The 20,481-nt window shown below is 46.4% G+C and overlaps 1 protein-coding gene across 17 annotated transcripts in view; it reads right to left on the bottom strand.

Moving 5' to 3' along the window:
* ANK1 (ankyrin 1) overlaps positions 1-20,481 on the bottom strand; it is a 218,210-nt gene that overhangs the window by 79,950 nt on the left and 117,779 nt on the right. For 16 of the 17 annotated variants that reach the window (XM_053216536.1, XM_027071250.2, XM_027071344.2 and 13 more), the window contains exon 2: positions 19,718-19,819. In XM_053216536.1, the coding sequence (XP_053072511.1) occupies positions 19,718-19,819 (102 nt within the window). Of the gene's footprint in view, positions 1-15,327; positions 15,350-19,717; positions 19,820-20,481 lie in introns of those variants that run through there. The other variant, XM_053216538.1, reaches the window with a different exon arrangement.

The raw sequence follows: 20,481 nt of genomic DNA, 5'->3' as shown, positions 1-20,481 counted from the left end.
CTGTTTCAGTCAACTCTGTTCTAGCATGTTCCCTTTCAGGGGATGCCCCAGAGCCACTGCAGACTTTAGCTAATAAAAAAAGACCCTTGCCACCATGATGGAGGCACTTGGCCCCTGAAGGTGTGACTTCTCCCCAAACACCTCTACAGCTCCACCATGGGTCTCCAAAACCCCCACTCTCCCTATGTGTCAGGGCATCCAGGACCAGCGAATGTTCACGGAAAAGACACAGCTGCTAACGTTAGCACCAGAGTCCCCTCAGTCAGCATCAGGAGATTCCTATTAAAAATACAAATATCCCATCTGGGAGTGGTAGCACATTAATCCTTAACAGGTGAGTTCTGTTGGCGTTGCTCAAACTAGCAGAGGCAGTAGGCGGAAATACTGGAATAATGAGACATAAGACAGGTATCTCATGATGGGAGAATGGAAGGTATCTAAAACTCTACATCAGAGCCTTGAACAGGGAAAATACAAGAGGTACCCGAGGCCTCAGAAAAAAAAGAGGAAGTGGGCTCCAAAGGGAACTTTGCCTAATCTCCATTCAATCAGACCCTCCCCGCACCCCAGACATGCAGAGCAAAGTAGGCCAAATCTTTGCACGTTAGCACTGCCAGCCTTGGCAAGCTGTGTGTGTGGGTGGGGGGTGATGGGAGGGCCCTTTCACGAAACATTTCCCCATGCAAATGCCTAGAAATCACCGTTGGATGCTTTCCTCTTGCAGATTTTGTACACCATTAAATGCAGAGTCCAGAGTGGTGTTAATTATTCACACCCCGGTGTGAATGAGCTTATCAGATAAAGACTGGGTCCCAGTCAGTTTTGATAACAGAAAGGGAGACAGCAATCTGTTAGAACAGGAACCTGGGGGAGGGAGAAGAACACTGGGTGGCAGTAAACCAGTTCCCCTCAAATCAATGTACAAAACACAAATTCACTAAAAAGCAATTCGTCCAGTGACTGGGGCTCTGGAAGCCTGGAGCCACGCCCTTCAGCTCCGTGTCCTCAGCTCTGCCCTGGAGCAGGTCTGCACCCTCCTCCCTCCCGGAGCACTGGGGTCTGCAATCCCCTCCCAAAAACCCAGCAGTGTCTGGAAGGTTCCCCGAGTAATCACTCGGGAACTGTGATGGTGTTTGCGGCTGTGGGAATCTCAGCAGCTGTTGCAGTCAGCTTTCCGCAGGGGACTCAGCTGTGACAGCAGCCAGGGTAGCACGGTGCTGATCGCTGTAGTTTTAGTGCTGACTTAGGTAGCAAAGTACCTTTCTGTGAGCATTCGTTGATCCTGAACACCTCAAAGCTGGGAAGTTGGCAAGTCTACAAGGAAAACACGTAAGTTTACTGCTAATGCTCTGGGGTGGCTGTCCCTGCCCTTTGGACCCAGTGTCAGGATCACAATCCAGAGAGATTCTAGAAGTACTGTCTGCCCGGGGAATGCTGGAGTGGAAAAGGATGTCAGAGATCCCCGAATGCTGAGGAAATCAAGGTCCAGAGTAGTCAAATGACTAGCTAGAGTCACACAACCTTTCTAGGGCACAGCCACATACAGAACAAATCTGGATTCCTCCCTTGCCCCCGCCACCAAAAAAGGATTTGAGTTTTGTTTTGTTCTTTTTGCCCCTAGGAACTAGTATGTTTCTTTTTATCAGATGATAAAGTACATTTCTCCTTTTTTAAAAAAAAAATTGTTTATTTATTTTGAGAGAGAGAGAAAGAGCATGAGCAGGGGAGGGGCAGAGAGAGAGAGAGAGAGAAAGAATCCCAAGCAGGCTCCACACTGTCAGCACAGAACCCAGTGTGGGGCTCAATCCCATGAACCATGAGATCATAACCTGAGCCAAAATCAAGAGCAGGACACTTAACAGCTGTCCCCATTTCCCCCTTTTTTTTGATTACCGGGCAGCTTAGAGCTAATAGTCACAATCACCCATAAGGGTCTGATCATGGCCACTATATTTTGATACCCAGGATTTTATTCATTGCTCTGGTCCATACAAAGTCCCTCTGCTTCCCTCCCTGCATCATAGCCGCCCCCCCCCTCCAAAAGCTACACTCTTGGCAGAAGGTGACCACATAAAAGGGATCATCTGAATAGATCTGTATCTTGAATTGGTTTACTTAGATTCTACCCCAGATCCTGGTTCAATGTTCTCTTTCTTCTTTATGGCTTTGTAGCTTTCTGACTCTATTTTTACTTTGTTTGTTTGCTTTCAACATAATCACCCTAAGTTATGTCCAAGTCTATCATTGTGGTGATCTGAACTCAAAGCCCTCATCAGAGCCACAGAACCTAGCCCCACTTGGCCTAGCTGTCATGTGCAAGGTGCCTACGGCATGCACATATGATGTGCAAGAAGGCCCAGCATTGATCGCAGAACAAGATCACATATGGAACATGGCTGGACCAAACATTTGTCTCAAGTACACATAAGAGTCACGGCAGTTACCTAATGCAAGCATTGACTTAATCCAATTGGGAAGAATTTACTGGGAACCTATTCTGTACCTGGCACCACACTAGAGATGAATAAGACACAGACACTTATTCTTGAAGATCTCAATTTACTAGAGGAAATAGATGCCTAAAAAATAAATGCAAAATAATGTGAAAATGCCCCAAACGGCAGGCATGAGATTAGAAGTAGCACAGAGGAGAAAGGAGTTGCTCTGCCAAGGGGGTCATGAGGCCTTCCCAAAGGCCTTTGCAAGGCAGCCTGTGCACAGGCAGGGTGACAAGTTCATCGACAATGGCAAGATGAGAAGCTGTCTCTGAATTTACATTTTAAACACAGGAGCTAACATTTTAGAGACTATGCTCCCAGCCCTTCTCATCAAGCGCCTTCCTCCATCTTCCAGGAAGCACTGAATTCAAGAGATGCACAAACACCCAGACCCACAGAGGCAAGCTTTCTCCAGCAACTGGCCTTAGCAGGTGGATAGCTGGTCACCATCTAGCAGCTGAAGTCACTGAATGCCTGAAAACTAAATTATGGCACATAAACACTAAGGAATTGTATAACTGTCTTATTAAATACATTACTAGCCAATATAGATCAATTCCAGTATTTCAAAAGAGTGTTTCCTGGATAAATACTATATTTAACACTTTTTTTTATTAGCTTTATTTATTTTGATAGAGAGCTCATGCAAGTGGGGAGGGCGGAGAGAGAGGGAAAGAGAGAATCCCAAGCAGACTCTGTGCTGTCAGTACACACCCTGACTCAGGTTTGAACCCACAAACTGTGAGATCATGACCTGAGCCTAATCAAGAGTCGGATGCTTAGCTGACTGAGTCACCAGGCGCCTCAACACACTCTTTGTCTTTAAAGAGATTTATTTTTATTGCTCAAATGCAAAAGGGGTAGGGGTACAAATTATGTGAGCTATTTGTTCGTAGCTATAACTATGGACAGAGATGAGCCATAATCTACCAGCTCTTCAAAACCAGGATCCATGTGTTTTATTTTAGTTACATCAAGTGTAAGTTGTTTCCTAAAAGGAAAAGGCAGGCTGCTATATCTTGCCTTGCATCTTTTCACTACTTTAGCTACGCCCCTCCTCTTGACGCAGAATGGCAGACAGACTGCTGAGGGGGATGATGGAGAAAAACGTGTATCTCATACTCCAAGTAACTGGGTGTAGAAGATAAGCAAGAAGGGGGTAGAAGAGTATGAGAATAAATGCCTCAATTAAATTAGAAGCTGGATTGCAAAAGCAATAACTTCTTGTGGCCATTTAAAGAAAATTTTTTTTAATGTTTATTTATTTTTGACACAGAGAGACAGAGCATGAGTGGAGGAGGGGCAGAGAGAGAGGGAGACACAGAATTCAAAGCAGGCTCCAGGCTCTGAGCTGTCAGCACAGAGCCCAACAGGGGGCTTGAACTCACAAACTGTGAGATCATGACCTGCGCCAAAGTCAGATGCTCAACCGACTGAGCCACCCAGGCGCCCCATCTTGTGGCCATTTTTGAACCACATGCCTTCCTTGGGAAAACACCAGCTTGCCATACTCCTCTTCTTAGATTCCTCCTTCTTGGTCTCCAATTACATGTACATTCAATTAACTGAGATTCTCCCACAGCTCTTGGCTGCTCAGTTCTTTTTTTTCTTTGCCTATTCTTTTTTCTCTGTGTCTATTTTGATCATTTCTATGGACTTATCTTCAAGTTCTTTGATTCCTTCCTCATCTGTGCCCAATCTACTGATGACTCTATTAAAGAAATGCCTTACTGCCAAAAACATTGGGGCTTTTAAAATTTCTAGCATTTCATTTGATTCTTTCTTATAGTTTCCATCTCTCTAATTCCTCATCTTTTCATGAATGCTATCCACTTTCCCTACGAGATCCTTTAACACATTAATCACAGTTATTGTAAAGGCCATCTGATCATCTCTGAGTCTGGTTCTGTTTATTGCTTTGCCTCTTGACAATGGCTTTGTTTCTTTCTTGTGTGTGTGTGTGTGTGTGTGTGTGTGTGTGTGTTTGTTGCAATTTTTAATTGAATGCCAGACATTATGTGTAGAAAGGCAATAGAGGCTCAAGTAAATAGCATTTATGCCTCAAGGTCCTCAAGTGGACCTACTTCTACTGTGAAGTTGTTAGTATGGGGTGGGGAGATCTGAGCCAATCAGTCAGAAGTTGACTTAGGTCTGAGTCTTGTTACCTTCAGGGCACCGCAGCCTTCAAATTCCTCTAGATGGAGGCTGCTGTCACCTTAAGCTTAGAGTAGAAGCTGGGGTGTTGGAGGGATTCCTGAGTTCCTGATTTCCCTTCAGCTCTCAGCCAGCCCTGCATGCCTGCACCTCAGCTGGAGTCTCTCTCCATGCTCCTGCACCCCTCCCAGCAAAAATATGCTTTTCCTTGTCATGGGGCAGGGAGGCAGCAGGGAAGTTCTCCTTCGTCTTGGCCCAGCCCCAGTCTTATAACCAATACCTCAAAAGCTCTTGCACCTGGATCTCAAAGGTAGGATTCTTGTTTTAAGTAAGTACTCTTTCCCCTCCCGTCTGTGGCAGCAAGACACACCATATCTTTATACTTGGGCTTGGGTGGGGGTCTCTTGCTCCTCCTTCAGCAGTAATAGACCTCTCTGTTCATTATTGGCACATGACAGTTACTGGGCCAGGATGATGGTCTCCTGCCCTCCCCCCAGGAGTACAGGGGTTTGGGCTCTACCTTTCCTGTGGCACCACTGGGTCTGTGATGTAGGAAATATTCTTACCTCTCCCCAGGAGCAGAGGTAGTTTGTTTCAATTCCTCTGCACAACGAATGGATTTTTGCCCATTATCTGAAGATGAGAGGGTTTGTTTTTGCTTCACCTGAGGGAAGGTGTCTGTTCCTGCCTCTACCCCTGTCTGTTCCTGCCTCTACCCCTGCCTGTCTGTTCCTGCCTCTACCTGTCTGTTCCTGCCTCTACCCCTGCCTCCAGAGCCACCTAGTGTCTCCTGTATTCCTGTGTCACTGAGGGAGACTCTCTCTGGTCTCCTGACTTTCCCCAATATTTCTCATGAGCACCCATTGGAGGCATGTGGTTCCAGACCCACTGCAGTTCACACTGACCTTTAAGAATTTGTTAACATTTGGCTTGTACAGTGCTGCTTCTTTCTCCCATACTCTGCCGCAGCTAAAATGGTGGCCCTTTCCTTGGAGGGGCTTATCCCTCTTTGGAATTCAGTTAACTTGGTTGCACAGTGTGGTCTCAGCCCTCTGATGGGCTCAGGACAAATTATAATTTTGTAGATTATCCAGGCTTATCTCATTGTAGGAGTAGGAACAATGTTTTTTTAAGCTTTTTACATCCTACATACTCCCTTTACTAAGTCTCTAAGACTACCTGGCCCCATATGATCTCATTTCACATGGTCCTAATAGAGAAGACAACCCTTTTATGATCCTGTTTGGTAAAAAATATTCATGCCAAGCACACACACCTGGAGTTTTTCATGTGCCTTTGCTCTTTTTCAGGTAAAATGTCAACTTAGAGGATTTTTCTGAGAGGCAATCTGTCCAACAGGAGGGAGAGGAGATCTCAGCCAGGCTGTGTTTCTTTTAACATTTTTAACAAGAAGAAAAAGGGAAAAAAAAGTCACATTGAGCTTGAATGATTTAATTTGGAGTATTTTTCTTTTACCAACTGTGAGAAATTCCATTGGCAAAATACACAATTCCAGACATTTGTTCTCAGTAAATTGTTCCTCTGTTTAGCATCTCTGATTGCCCCAATTACACTAATTGATTTCTAAATGTACAAATACAGTAGACATGTCACAAGAAATTTAACTCTTATCCTGTCCAATGCAGAAGATGGTTTCAAATAGAAAAGCTGTGGGGTCCTGAGATCTTGTATCTCTTTAAAACTGCAAGAACATCTCAAAAGTGGCTGCTTACTATCCCATGTGGACACACAACCCTTCTACCTCCTTTTCTCACAGCTGTTTATTTTACCCACAGACATAGCTAGACCCTGCCCCTCCAGAACAGGCAGCCCCAAGTTGTGTCCTGAGGACTTTGAGGCCCACCTCCCCCCCCCCACCCCACCATGTGTTCTGAAACTTACTGTTTCAGTCCCCCATCCTCTTTCTTTGAGCCAAGCAGTGTGTTTCTAGAGGACTTAAGCTAACATGCTAATGTATAGTATCCAGGAAGCATGATTTTTTTAAAATTCATGAACACCTACTAGTTCAGCTCATCAGATTACTTAGCTGCCATCCAGCCAGGCCCAGAGGCAATGGAGCGCTGGCCAGGGAAAGTTTTGATGGCAAAGGAAAGGACTGGAATCTTGGGAAGAACAAGCCAAGAGCAGTGGCAGAGAAAGGCAAGAAGTCTGAGGGCCCCAGAACAAAAAGAGAGGTAGGCGAGAGGGACTTCTATGTAACATTGCCTTCCTGTAACACTCCACTTTACTCTTGTGGTCAGTGAGGAACTAATCAGAAGATCTTGCCCATAAGGACAAGGATGTATACATAGAAGGTCATACACTTAGGTTTTTATACTTAATGTCCCACTGTCCTATTCAGTCTGGGTTCTCTATGATTTTGCTACATCTGTCCAGAGGAGATTAGGATCAGACTCTATGTCACAGAAGTTTAAATCTCCAAATAACACCAAGCCTGTACTCTTTGCTCTATTATTGGTCCCCATTTGTGGAGCAAGATAACTGACATTATATATATGCAAGTCTGCCGCCCTGAAACAGAACAGGAAATAAGAATCTAAACAGGGCTTGTGGAAAGAAAAAAAGGATTGAAATGGTTGCCATTTCTACTCCAAATCCTGAGACTGACAAGAAAGCAAGTAAGGGAAGAAAGAAAGGCAGACTATGGAGACCAAAGGCAGAGACAATGAGGACCAAAAAGAGGTGGTAGAACGGGAAAGAGGGAGTGACTATTGCTATAGTCTGACTATACGAGGAAATGAATTAAGCTGCTGGCAAAAAAAGATCACTAGAACACTATAAATTTTGATTCCTTTCCCCAAAGTGCCTGCATTAAATTTTCAGCCAAAACAGAAATGAGATCAAAAGTGAATGGGAGTTTTCTTACCTTCCCTTCTCTTCCTCTTCCCTTCCCTCCCCTCCCAGCTCAGAGATGTCATTGTCTGAGGAAGCAGGGCAGTGAACCAGAAGGGTGCCTTACAGATGTGCTGAGAGCAGCATGTCTGCTCTGAGAAAGAGGAGGGGGCTGCTAGAGTGATTGGAAGATTGTTACACTGAGCAAACAAGTGAACAGACTGAGGATGATGGGAATTAGTGGCAGTCATGTTCCTTACTGTCTGAAGGGATTTACAAACATGGGAAGAGGAAGGGCTAGATAGAAGTCTGAGGTGTTGGACTAAACCTGGAAGTACTGATGTGATCTCATGGATTTAAAAATATATATACATAGATAGATGCAGAACTAGATATAGATGTATAGGTACAGACACATGACAACCAGTAGCAATGAGTGCATCAAGTGACCAGATTTTGGTGTCTAAATACCATCCTCCACTAAAAGGAACCTTGGAAAAATGGCTGATCCAAGGTTGGGGCAGGGGAAGTACAAAATCACCCTGGGACAAACAGGTGCCAGAAAGGAAGGACATGATGAGGACATGTTAAAGAACAAAGAAGCCAGCCTATTGAAAGCACTCCTACTGGCCTCATTTAGATTTGAACATCAAAGTAAACCATGAGAGTATCGGCATATAACCCATCAAATAAAATAGGAGCCCATGAGTATGAACAGGTATAAACAAAGAATGGAAAGAATCAGTGAGGGAGTAGGGGAGGAGGAAAAGCTTAACCTTTAGTAGAATACCAGCTAATCAATGTAGAAGAAATGATAGAGATGGAGAAGCACTCTCTGGAACCATCATAGTGGTAGCTGATACAAGTAGAAGGTATCAATGTATGCCAAGGTTGGTGGCTGGAAGTTTGATGAAGAACAGGATATTGGCATTATATCAGAATATCCCTCCCCCCCACACACACACACAAAATACTGATCAACTGCAAACAGAAAAATCAATGACACCAAGAGATGACCAAGGTTAACATCACCAGGGATGGAAAGGGAGGATGATTTCTATGGTACTCCTGCCAACAATGCATCACCCTGGTCTGGCCATAAGGAAACACCAGCAGACACAGGTTCAAACTACAGAATGGAAACTGTCGAAAACATGCAAGACAGGCAAGGACTTGAGAAGCATTCCAGACTGAAGGAGGCTGGTGAGAAATGACATCTAAATACAGTCGGGAAAGACTCTTAGAACAGAGAAAGAGAAAGAAAGAGAAGGGGAAGACGGGGGGCAGGTGGGAAGGGAAGGAGAGAAAGAAGAAGACTGGGGGAAAGTCAGGAAGGAAGGCAGCGGGGAGGAGGGCAAGAAAAAGAGTGAGGGAAAGGGAAAACAATTTCTCCTTATCAGGGCAGTCAGCAAAATTTTAATGGAGTCTGTAGATGGTTGTGTGGCATCCATGCTGATTTCCTGATTTGAAGGCCTGGAGGGTGGTTATGTGGGAAAGTGTCCTTACTATTGGGTGGCACACACTGGAATGTTTAGGATGATGGGGAATTATGTCATATATAGTAGATACTATAGATAGACACAGACAAGAAGAACAAATGCAGTAAAATGGTAATAGAGAGTCTAGGTGAGAGAGATGTGAGAGTTCTTTGTATTGTTCTTGTAACTTTTTTTTCCAGGTTCAAAAGCATTTAAAATTTCAGAAAGAAAAGCAGGAGGTAGGAGGGAGTAGTGGTAGAAAAAAAGGCTGTGGGAGGAGGGACCAGCGCAGTGGGAACTCTGGGCTCTGGCCACGGTGGGAGAGGGTGGCGGGCGCATTAGAAGCTGAGTGCAGACACCCTCCTGTTTCTAAAGAACCCAAGAGGTGCAAGTTTTACCGGAGGTCTGAGATTACTCCAAGATGGAAGTCCCAGAGTGCTGCCAAACCATGACAACCCCACATGGGAACCAGCTGATGGGGAAGCCTCTTCCAGAGGGCAGGCATCACCTCCGGCAGGGCCACCCCACCTGATGCCTCTGTCTAACCCAGATATTGAATGGCTCCCAAGAGACTGCTTGGTGGGAAAGGTCTGCTAAAAATATAGGATCCTGGAATGTAATCAATCAGAAGCCAAAGAGGGCTGAAGCAACTGCCATAAGCCTGGTAGAAAATCACTCCCATGTCCTTTGTCAACCTGTCCTTGTCCCGGGACAGGGAAGATAGACTAGGAGTAGAAACTGAGGGCTGGTGCACACTCAGAAGGAGGTGGCACAGATGGAAAGGAACAAGACTGGCTCTGAGCACTTTCCCCTCCTCTGCTTCATTACAGCCTAGATTTAGCTCTCCTCCCAGGTAGCTGTGATCCAGTGAAATAGGTATTCATGAGGAGGGAAAACACTTGAATGGTTTTCATTATCTTAAAAAAAAATGGAAAGAAAAAGAAAAGAAAGAAACCCACACTACTGAGAGCCTTGCAAGGAGATGAGTCAACCCAGATCACCTTCTCTCTACTCCCGGGACACAAGGCAAACAGCCCCCGCGCTGAGCAGCCCTGTGGCTCCGCAGCAGATCCGCTGCAGGGGCTGAAGGCCCTCTGGGAGCCTGGAGGAGGAAGTGTGAGCTCAAGTTAATGAGAGAAAGGGACTCTGCAATTCAGCTCAGTAGCTAAGAATATCTACTGTGGACTAGAAAGAATTTCTATGCCAGAGACCTTGGCATTCCTTTAAAAAGTTAAAAAGAGCCAGACCTTCCAAAACAGGGCAGTGGGGGGGGGGGGGGGAGGCAGGGCAGGTGGGAAGGTCAGAGGACAGAGCACTGAAGAAGGAGTTGAAGCCCTAAACTGTCCTCCTGGTGTGTCACCTCACTTCTCAGGCCTCAGTCTACATATTTTCAAAATGGTAGAATTGCTCTGATGCCCTGGCTTCCTCTTAACTCGCAATTCTGCAGTAAAACAATGTAACAGCTCTCAGAAAACAGTTAAGATATGCATGTAGGGAGATGCACAGAGAAAGGAATGACAGGATTCACACCTAATTGTTCACAGTGATTGGGGGGGAGGTGGGGAAATAGGGGGGAGCCTCACAGAAGGCTTCACATATTTCTGTATAGCATAAATTTTGAAACAGCTACCCTGAACTCATTGTATTGCTAAATTAAAAATCACACCACAACGAAAATCAGGGATACGAGTTGTCAAAAACAACATAAACATTTATGTAAAAAGTTCATAATCAAAGGAGAATAATCCCAGGCAAATTCACATGCATAGTCTATTCCAATGAGAAAGAACTGGGATTGTATTTAGCATTTCCTGTAATAACCAGAGAGGCAAATCCTCCTTCGAGGCCCAGATCAAATGTCATTTTTCTCTGTGACTTACCCTGTCCCTTTCTCTTTGCCACACCATGCCCTGTTTCCAACCCTTCAGAAATGAATTGTTCAATAAACCATGTTCCTAAGGCACTGGACAATAATCTATCAAAGCCCTCATCCCATGGAATTGCCTTTATCTGCTCTTGTGTCTGTGTCTCTCAAAGTGGGACATTCTGAGGTCTGATGTTTCCCTGCCTTTGGATCACAGGTCCCAGCATGGGGCCTTGGCCATTGCGTGTGCTCCGTAGGGTTTGTGGAATCGAACGCCCCATGCAACCTGACACACACACAGAGCTGTCATTTTTCTCTCAGTTTCTCAAGACTAAGAATATCGCAACTGTTTTTCAGGTCATAAATCTACGGCAATCAAAGCCTAAGTGGAGCTTGGGGGTGTACTTTCCTTAAAATACGTTCTAGATCATTCTTAATGATGCCATTCACCTTTTTCCTAGTCTCTAGGATCCCAGAGATATACCTGTTAATGTCACTGGTCGGTTAACTCTTCCTTAACTAAATGGAAACTAAAAATGAAACCAGCACAGGGAAGGTCTCCCCAGAGGAGTAACCAGCCCTGCTGAACGGCTCAGCTCCACATGGGGAGCGCAAGGGCAGATACCGGGGCTGGGAGCTGGGAGACCCTGGCCCTAGTCCAGGAAGACTCCCCACCTCTTTGTCTCTCTGCCCACCCCACAAGGGAGAAGTGAGGTCGTGGGTTGGAAAGGGCTAGGGAAAGCAAAGACACAGCAGAGCTGGGATCTGGGATTCTTAAACACTGTAGGTCACTCTGACTCATCACAGATAATCAACTGACTTTAAAACTACAAATTAGTCATTAGAATTACCCAGATGCACATCAAATAGCTTCTTTCTGCTGAGATGCAAAGGGAATTTAGCTGTTTAAATTAACTCAGAGAGTGGGGTTTTCAAGTCCTGTCTTTCACGAATGCCTTTTCTAGAAGGAATAGGGGAATCAGGTTGCTTCTCTTGGTCAACCACACACTGTGGAACACCACTTCCCCATGTGGGGGCTGTGATCATATATTCTCTTCCTTTCTTCATTGCTATTCCAGAGCCGCAACCTGGCGGCAAGTTTTAAGAGGCTGGATATTCCCATACCATCATATGGGAAGGCTCTCTGTGTGAACTGGGGGTGATTACTCATAGCATTAGGGGACTGTGGAGTTGAATGCAAGAAAAAGATGACAGAGAAAAGTAACAGACTCTGTATCTACACTGATCTAGACGTAACCCCCTTGGTCTGATCGACCACCACCCTCACCTTCTTTCATTTCATTTACCCCAACATCACCGATCTCCCTGCTGCCCTGTGCCCCCCACCGCTCCTGCCACTGCCTGGCTGTTCCTTCACACTGCAACTGCCCGTTCCACTTCTCTACCTGGCAAACTCCTACTCTTTCTTCGAAGCCTTTCTTTCACTCATTGGTCTTAAGTTTATTTATTTATTTTGAGAAAAAGTGAGAAAGTACAAGTGGGGAAGGGGCAGAGAGAGAGGGAGAGGGAGTCCCAAGCAGGCTCTGCACAGTCAGTGCACAGCCTGACGCGGGGCTCAGTCTCACAAACCTGTGAGATCATGGCCTGAGACGAAATCAAAAGTTGGACACAACCGACTGAGCCACCCAGGCGCCCCAACTCATTGGCACTTTAGTCTCTGCCCCAGACCAGAGGCAACAATGACAGCAGTCACAGGGACTCACTCACCTTTGAGAAGCCAGCACCTGGCATGTTAGAGAAGCTCAATAAAGGTTTGCTCAGTGCATGAATAACAATGAAAACATCCTGTGCTTGTTCTGGCTGGCACCTAGGACCCTGAATTCATAACCTTCTATTCACAAGCTGGACTTCTTTACCTGCCTCTGAGTTCTTCGACAGAAGGGGATGAATGAATTTAGCCTCCAGCAAGGAACTTGGCTCATTGTAAGTGCTCAATACATGTTTGTGGAATCAATGAAGTTGCAGAGAAACTTCAGGTTGTCTTCTTACCACCAACTCACCGAATCGAAACTCATAAAGCCCAGAAGATGTTCCAGGTAACCTCTGGACCCCAGCTTTCTGAGTTACAAAATGAGAGCTGAATGCCATGACCTCCTTCTAGCTCTAAGGCCCTTTAATTTAGAAAGGTAGTAATCACCACGATCACCAGAGTCCAACAAATCCTGATCAAAAGACTTGGCATGTGGCTACTGTAGAAACGATCACTCTGTAGAAACGATCACTCTGTAGCAGAAACTATTGGTATAGGTGGTCCATTTATTTGAAACGCCTAAAACCCTTTACCTTCATGATAAACCAGTACCCGGCAGCGATGGGACATCGCCTTGTACATGTGGAAGGTACATGTAGAAATTCAGAGAACACCAATGGAACTAGCATGATTTCACATGCTTTTGTTGGCTGTGTTTGGGAACTAGAACTTGTTTATGTTTTCGTGATCATTCAGACGGTCTTGCTTCTGATCCTTCAGCAAATATCGCCACATACTTAACTGTTGAGGCTGGTGCCAGCATCTGAACCATCATTGTGCAAGGGAGTCATTATCCCTAAGAATGACTATTTCACAATGCTCTTAAAAGTGACAGCAGTCAGATGGGCTAAGTGTCAAATATATAGGTTGAATCATTGCTGGATACAGCAGATTTAACATCTACTGGCTGAATTTATAGAGCACATACTATACTCCAGGCAGAGCACCAAGTAAATCAAAGTCCTCTCCCCTTGAGCACCTACATTTTAGTGGAGAAAACAGGCAAAAATGAAGAGACATGTAGATGCATAGTAAGTCTGGTGTTACTAAGTACCGCAGGGATAAATAAAACAGGTCAAGGGGACAGAGGCTGTCTCTAATGCTCCCGGAAACCTCTCTTCGCTGTCTTATGCCAGTGCTGTGGACAACAAGGCTTCTCTTTTGGGTGTGAAACTTTCTCCTGTGGTCTCAAGTAACTTTCTCTCCTATCAGGAAGGCCAACGGAGCCAGTGTTTGTTAGAGTTATAAGAACAGAAAACTCAAACAGTGAGGCTTTTTGCCTATGGAATTACAGCTTGTGGTTCCCAGTGGTACATCTATGTTCACCCAACAATTCTAGGAATTCAGGAGAACACAGACTCTTACTTGCTCTCCTCTTGTTTTCTTTTTATTTGGCTAACTGGTAAATATGTAAAGTCAATTAGTTCATTCCAGAAAAGATGTTTTGTAATTGCTATGGCCTCTATAATAAAATGTTTTGCCTTGCTGTAAGTAATAATTCTGGAAATTGGACATATGAAACTGACATTGGTACATGATCCTAGGCTGAGCAGGTGGGCCCTGGCTCTTACAGGCCCCTGTGCTGATGCACTGAGACCACAAACCAGGGCAACCACACTCCACAAGGCTAGGGAGGCAAGTCCTCTGGCTTCAACACCTCCCCTGTCTCCCCCTTATTCCAAGCCACCATGTGGATCCACCTGGTTCATTGCATGGGACTCCCGGCCAGCCTCCCTGCTTTGGTCTCTGTGCCTCAAGTCTATTCTCCACCCAGGAGCCAGGGTGATCATTTAAAAACCTAAATCGGATTGAGGGTCTCTCATGTAATAGCTTCCAATGGCTTCCCATCATCCTTGGAGTAAAATCCAAGTCCTCACGATGGCCTCAAGCCCTTCAAGATTCAGTCTTTGCTGTTCCCCAGACACCAAGCTTACTCTTGCCCCCAGGGCCTTTGTACCTCTTTGCCCCTCTTCCAGGATTGCTCTTCCCAGAAACCACGTGACTCTCTCCTCCTTTTAAATCTCTCAAAAATCATCTCCTCAGCGAGGCCTTCCTTAATGACCCCATCTAAAACAGGCACCTTTACTTTTCTCCTCCATGGTACCTCTCATTAGCAGACATTCTACATTTGTTCATTTTCCTGCTTAGTGACTCTTTTTAACCAGCATATAAATGTCACAAGAGCACAGACTTTGTCTAGTTTGTCTATCGTGTTCAAGTGCCTAGAATAGCACCTGGAACAAAGTAGGTGTTTAACAAACACACATGGAATAACCCCCACAAAGACTCTGGTGGGATTATATTCAACATGTCTCCCTGTCCCTGTTTACATCAGCCAACGCCAGAATTTGACTTCCTCGAAGGCTGAATGACTTCCAAATATCTATCTTTGGGTTGGATCTCTTATCTGAGCTCCAGGCTTAAATATCCAATTGCTTACTATATATCTTCACTCAGATTCCTTAAAGACTCCTCAGCAGGATCTCCGCACAGCCCTGACCTTGTGTCCTCGCCCTATTTCCATGCACTGAGGCCACCCCAGTGTTCCTGGTCTCCGTGAGCAGGGCCGCCCTTCAGCCCCTGCACAAGGCAGGCATCTGAGGGTCATTCTCCAAGTCTCCTTCCCTGCTTTCGCCCACACCATTCACTGCCCAGGCCTGCTCACTTTGTTCCGTCTCCGCAGCCCTGACCCTTATCGCAGCTACTCACATTTCTCTCCCAGAAGGGTGTGACAGTCTCATGACCAGCCTCCCCATTCCATCCCTGGGCCCTTCCATCTGTCTTCTGTACAGTAGCCAGTGTGATCCTTCAAAGCACACCTCTGATCACGTCACCCCTGTGCTTGAATCTGTGGCTTGCTTCCCTCTGCTCTTGGGATAAATATCAGAATCCTTAACATGGCTTCTGTAAGCAGGGTGGACATTCTCCCAGGACGTGCAGAAACAGCTGTCCGGGTTGTTAAAAAGCTGAAATACCTCCATTCCTCTCAACTAGCTGAAATACCTCCACTAGCCATTGTCTCAAGCTCTTAAGTACCTCCCACCACTGCTGCTCTGGCCACTCTGTCCCTTCCCCCAGATTCTTCTCCTCAATCAGCAACTATAGCATGGCACAGCAGGCTAACACACACACACACACACACACACACACACACACACACACACACACACACTGCTCCAGCCCTGGGACCCGCTGTCCCAGTTGTTGGCTATTATGATTATTGCCCCTGCCTATAAGGTCCACCACAATCCCAATGTCACCTCTCCAGCCTCATCTGGACCCTCCTGCCTCTGCGCTGCAGCCACTCTGGCCTTCTTTAAACTTTCCACGGTTTTTCCTGCCTCAGGGACTTTGCACAGGCTGTTCTCTACAGAGGAGCACTACGATCCTTCACATCATTAACTTCTACTCATCCCTTAGCTCAACTTTCTCTTCCTCATGGTAGTCTTCTCTGACTTCCAACTTTAGGTCTAGTCTCATATATTCTCAAAAAAATCCTATTCCTCCACAGTTCTGAACACACCTGTCTATTTATGTGATTGTTTGATTAATAGCTCTACCAGTAGATTACAATTCAGAGAAAATGAGGACTAGGGCTTTTTTTTTCTTTTTTGTACTATTAAATCTCTAAAGCCTGGCACTCCTGTACACATGTAGAGAGGTACAGGAAGACACTGGCCACGTGGGTCTAAATGCTTGGATAAGTGAAAGAATCAGGCCTTCATCTCAAGATACTGGTGTGTGTGTGCACACATGAGTGCCCTTACGTGTGAATTTGTTCTTTTCTAGAAATATAATGATGATGATGATACAAATTAGGAGATGTAATCCATGCATTAAGGAAACTGCCCTGAATACTCAGATGTCTCTTACATAAGCCAGTTCCTCTTTTTACACTACTTAGCGTAATTACTTCCTATTATGGCGAGCAGCACTTCTTTCCACAAAACATACTGTTTGAAAGTGTGTTACTTATATAAGAATTAGCATTGGATGAATTACTGCTATCACAGTCCACCGGCTCAAAAGATTCAAGCAAAAGCATATCCTCAAGCCATGACCCCAGGACAAGAGCCTGTTTTATCATCTCAAAACAATGAATGCATGTTTCGAGGAGAAGAATGCTCTAGTCCCATCACGACGCTGTCCCTGTGCACAATATAAAGCAACAGCACTGTCCCCATAGCTGTACTAATGTGTTTAATGAGGGTGGCAATTCGGCCACTATTATCCTTCCCCCGCTCCCTGTCCTTTACTCAGGAGCACAGGCCGAACTGCCTGCTAAAGCCAGAACGAGGCTGGCAGCACAGGCACTTCCCAGAGACCACTGTCTGCACCTCCTGCCTCTGCGGCAGCCACACAGCAGGAGACAAAGACCTACTGGGTCCAGGATGTGGGCAGCGAGGAAAGGAGCCCTGGGGACAAGCCAGCCAAGAGGGGCTTTGCAGGACCACGAATCCTCCCCTTTTCTCCTCTCTGACATTCACTTCCATGCCTGCAGCTGGTTCCTCTTTGAAACAGGGAGGCTGGGCACAGCCAGGACTGCAGACACCAGTCTGAGACTAGACCTTCTCTTCAGTCCTCATGGGGCTAAGCGCTACCTGTCACTGGCACTGAGCCCATCTGAAATAGTGTCCGTAAAGTGCAATAATGCCTCAGGGCCGGCTGCTCTCCGAGCCCAAGATGAACCCAGGAGGCACTCTGAGAAGAGACAGCAGGGGCACAGGCCAGTTACGCCCAGGGCCTCACCAGCAGGAGACCAATCAGGACAAAGCCATTTCCTGGGTGTCATCAAAATCTTCCAATTTCACACCGAAAATGAGCCCTGGCTCAAGGCTGATGAGCATCCAGTTGTCCCCATTTCTGCTAGCTAGATTCCTCTGAGAGCTGGCATCTTAACCCTTGGAAGGTCTCTGAAGGTTTGGTGCTCCTCAGGCAGGACTGCACTGCGGAGAAACCCTCCTCTGTGTTTCTGCTGCTGCAGCCAGAACGGAGAAAGCCTCAGAACTTTCCAGGTGGGGAGAGAGAGCAATCCCCTCGGCCATGGGAGGGGAGGGGTAGGGCTGGGACAACACAGCTACAGCTGTTTCCAGGGTGCGGTGTTGAAACAGGGGCCCCCTCTCCTGAGCCACTCTGATCCCAGGATGTGCTCCCTGCCCCCACACTTTTGTACCTACATCCTCTTCCCTTGAAAGAAATGGGTTCGCAGTTTCAGTCTGTTTTCCAAAGGCCAAGCCTGGGCTCTGTGTGTTTGGTTAGAGTCACCGCCGATGTCCTCAGTGTGTGCCAGTACACTCTGGTGGAGGGATGGGAGAAGAGGGGGAGGGCTTGCTGCCCCTCCCCCATCCACAGACTCAAGTCCAGGGCACATGCTCATCTCCCCTCTGAAGTTCACTGCCATGGGCTTCATAGCACACCCACTGTTTTGTTTGTTTGCTTATTTATTTTGAGATAGAGAGAGAACTAGCGGGGAAAGGGTGGGGGACAGAGGATCCGAAGTGGGGTCTGTGCTGACAGCAGAGAGCCCAATGTGGGGCTTGAACTCATGAACAGTGAGGTCATGACCTGAACCAAAGTCGGCCACTCATCCGATCGAGCCACCCAGGTGCTCCATATCACACCTATTTTTACTTCCCATCACACACCACCTGCTGCATCCTCTCCGATCTTGTGGCTAATGAATTTATACCACAGAAAACCAACTGAATCCAAATGGGGTCTTGCCCTGAGAGAAAGAGCAAGGGGTACATGGCATTTTAAGCAGGGTGGAGGGGACAGGGAAGAGCGGCTGAGAAGGCAGGGGGAGACGGGCACGTTGCCTGGGAAAGTTAACCTGCCTCCCGGGAATTGGCCCTGCTGGCCTGTAAAAGCCATCTCTAGCCCCCTACAACACGATGAGCCTCGAAGACACTAACCAAACGAGCCAGTCATGAAAGGACAAATACCGCATGATGCCACTTCCATGGGGGACCTAGAGCAGTCAAATTCACAGAGACAGAAGGTAGATTCATGGCTGCGAGGGTCTGGGGGAGGCAGGGATGGGAAGCTACTGTTTAACAGATACAGAGTTTCTGTTCTGCAAGATGAAGAGAGTTCTGGGGATGGATGGTGGTCATGGTTGTACCACAAGGTGAACGCACTCAGTTCCACTGAACTGTACATTTAAAAATGGTTAAGATGGTCAATTCTATGTTATGTGTATTTCACCACAATTAAAAACAATTTAATGGTTAAAATGGTAATATATATATATATATAATATATATATAATAAAATGGTAATATATATATATATATATATATATATATATATATATATATATATAACTGATATATTTATTCTACATTAGAAACTGAATTAGCACATGTACCCCAACAACTTAATTGGCTGGCCAAACCAGACAAACTACACCAAAGTCATCCAATCCACACACCCGAGCTGTACCCCTGTTCTCTTTCTAGACCATACTTTCTTCTCTGTTCAGTCAATTCCTAAATATTTGGCCCAAAACCTGATTTTTGGCCCTCCAATCTGTCCTGAACACATTAAGTTTCCATACTACCCCATCCTGAAACCGAACCCATTGCATAGCACTGGGAACCTCCAGAGAATTCATTCAAGCCACGTTGGCTCTCAGCCTGAGCCAGACTCGCTTTTATCAACACCTGACAGAGCAAGGGAGGCGTCATCACTATTTCCTTCTAAGCTCAGCGAGAACCCACAAAGGCCGCTAGTGGACAAAGGAGATTGAATGTCACCACTGATACAACATCCTTCAAAGGCCCTTCCTCCTGCCCCTTTTCAAAGGCCACATATTCTAAGACCACAGCAGGGACCAAGGCAACTTCTGAGGGAAGAGGCAGCAGGGGATGGAGGCTGGGCCCGGCCCACACTGTTCAGGCATCAGGTCCTTCTCTGCAGGGCCCTGGACTGCGTCTGGGATGTGAACACCAAGGTCAGGGCCTTCAGCAGGCGAAGCCTTTGGGGAATTTTATGGCCACTGGGAAAAGGTTAATAGAGGCAGATTAAAGCTGTCAGAAAATGGCATCAGACAAGAGCCTCTCTCCAGAGACCACGTGCTTGCCCCCACCCCACTTACCTGGTTACAGGTGTTAATGTCTACTCCATTCCGCAGGTGATCCAAAGCTTTGTCCAAGTTACCCGATCTTGCTGCTCTCAGAAAGCTGGTAGCCGCATCGGCCTGTGAGGAAAAACAGCCGGCTGTGAGCATGCCCTGTGGTAACAACCTGAAAATCCCATTCAAGCCCAGGGCTGAGAGAAGGGCCAAGGTCACTGCACCCTCCTGTTACGGCACCCTGGTACCCACCATGGCACCCAGCTGTAAGATGGGCCTAGAGTCCCTGTCTGGAATGCTCTCAGATCTGGAACGTGAGGCTGCCTTTGAGGCGACCGTGCCTTCTCTTTGGTATCCTTACAAGCAAGCACTCCTGGCTAGGACCTAGGACAGACCAGTCTTTGAGAGAGACCCGGTTCCAACATCGAAGGCTCAGCACTGCCTGTGTCAGTGTTCCCAAGGGCTCCTCGTCCTCACAGAGGAACCTGTATCACATAGTGCCTGACCCCAGGGAGCCACAGATGCTGGCATCACAGGAACCTAACACATGCATTTCGGCACTCTTCTGTGGTTTTGGTTAAGTATACAGCACATAGCACTTACCCTGCGCCAAGAACCACTCCCAGCACTTCACACTTAATATACGTTTACAAACCCACATCGACATGCATTTAATCATCATTTTTGAAAACCCCAAGAAGTAACGGGTATTGTGGTCCCCATTTTACAGACGAGGAACCGAGGCACAGAGAGCGGAAGTGACTTGGGCCAAGTCACACGACAGGTAA

This window comes from Acinonyx jubatus, chromosome B1 (genome assembly GCF_027475565.1).
Source record: "Acinonyx jubatus isolate Ajub_Pintada_27869175 chromosome B1, VMU_Ajub_asm_v1.0, whole genome shotgun sequence".
Lineage (NCBI taxonomy): Eukaryota > Metazoa > Chordata > Mammalia > Carnivora > Felidae > Acinonyx > Acinonyx jubatus.
Note: the sequence above shows the minus strand (reverse complement) of the source record. Positions and strands in the feature narration are given on the sequence as shown.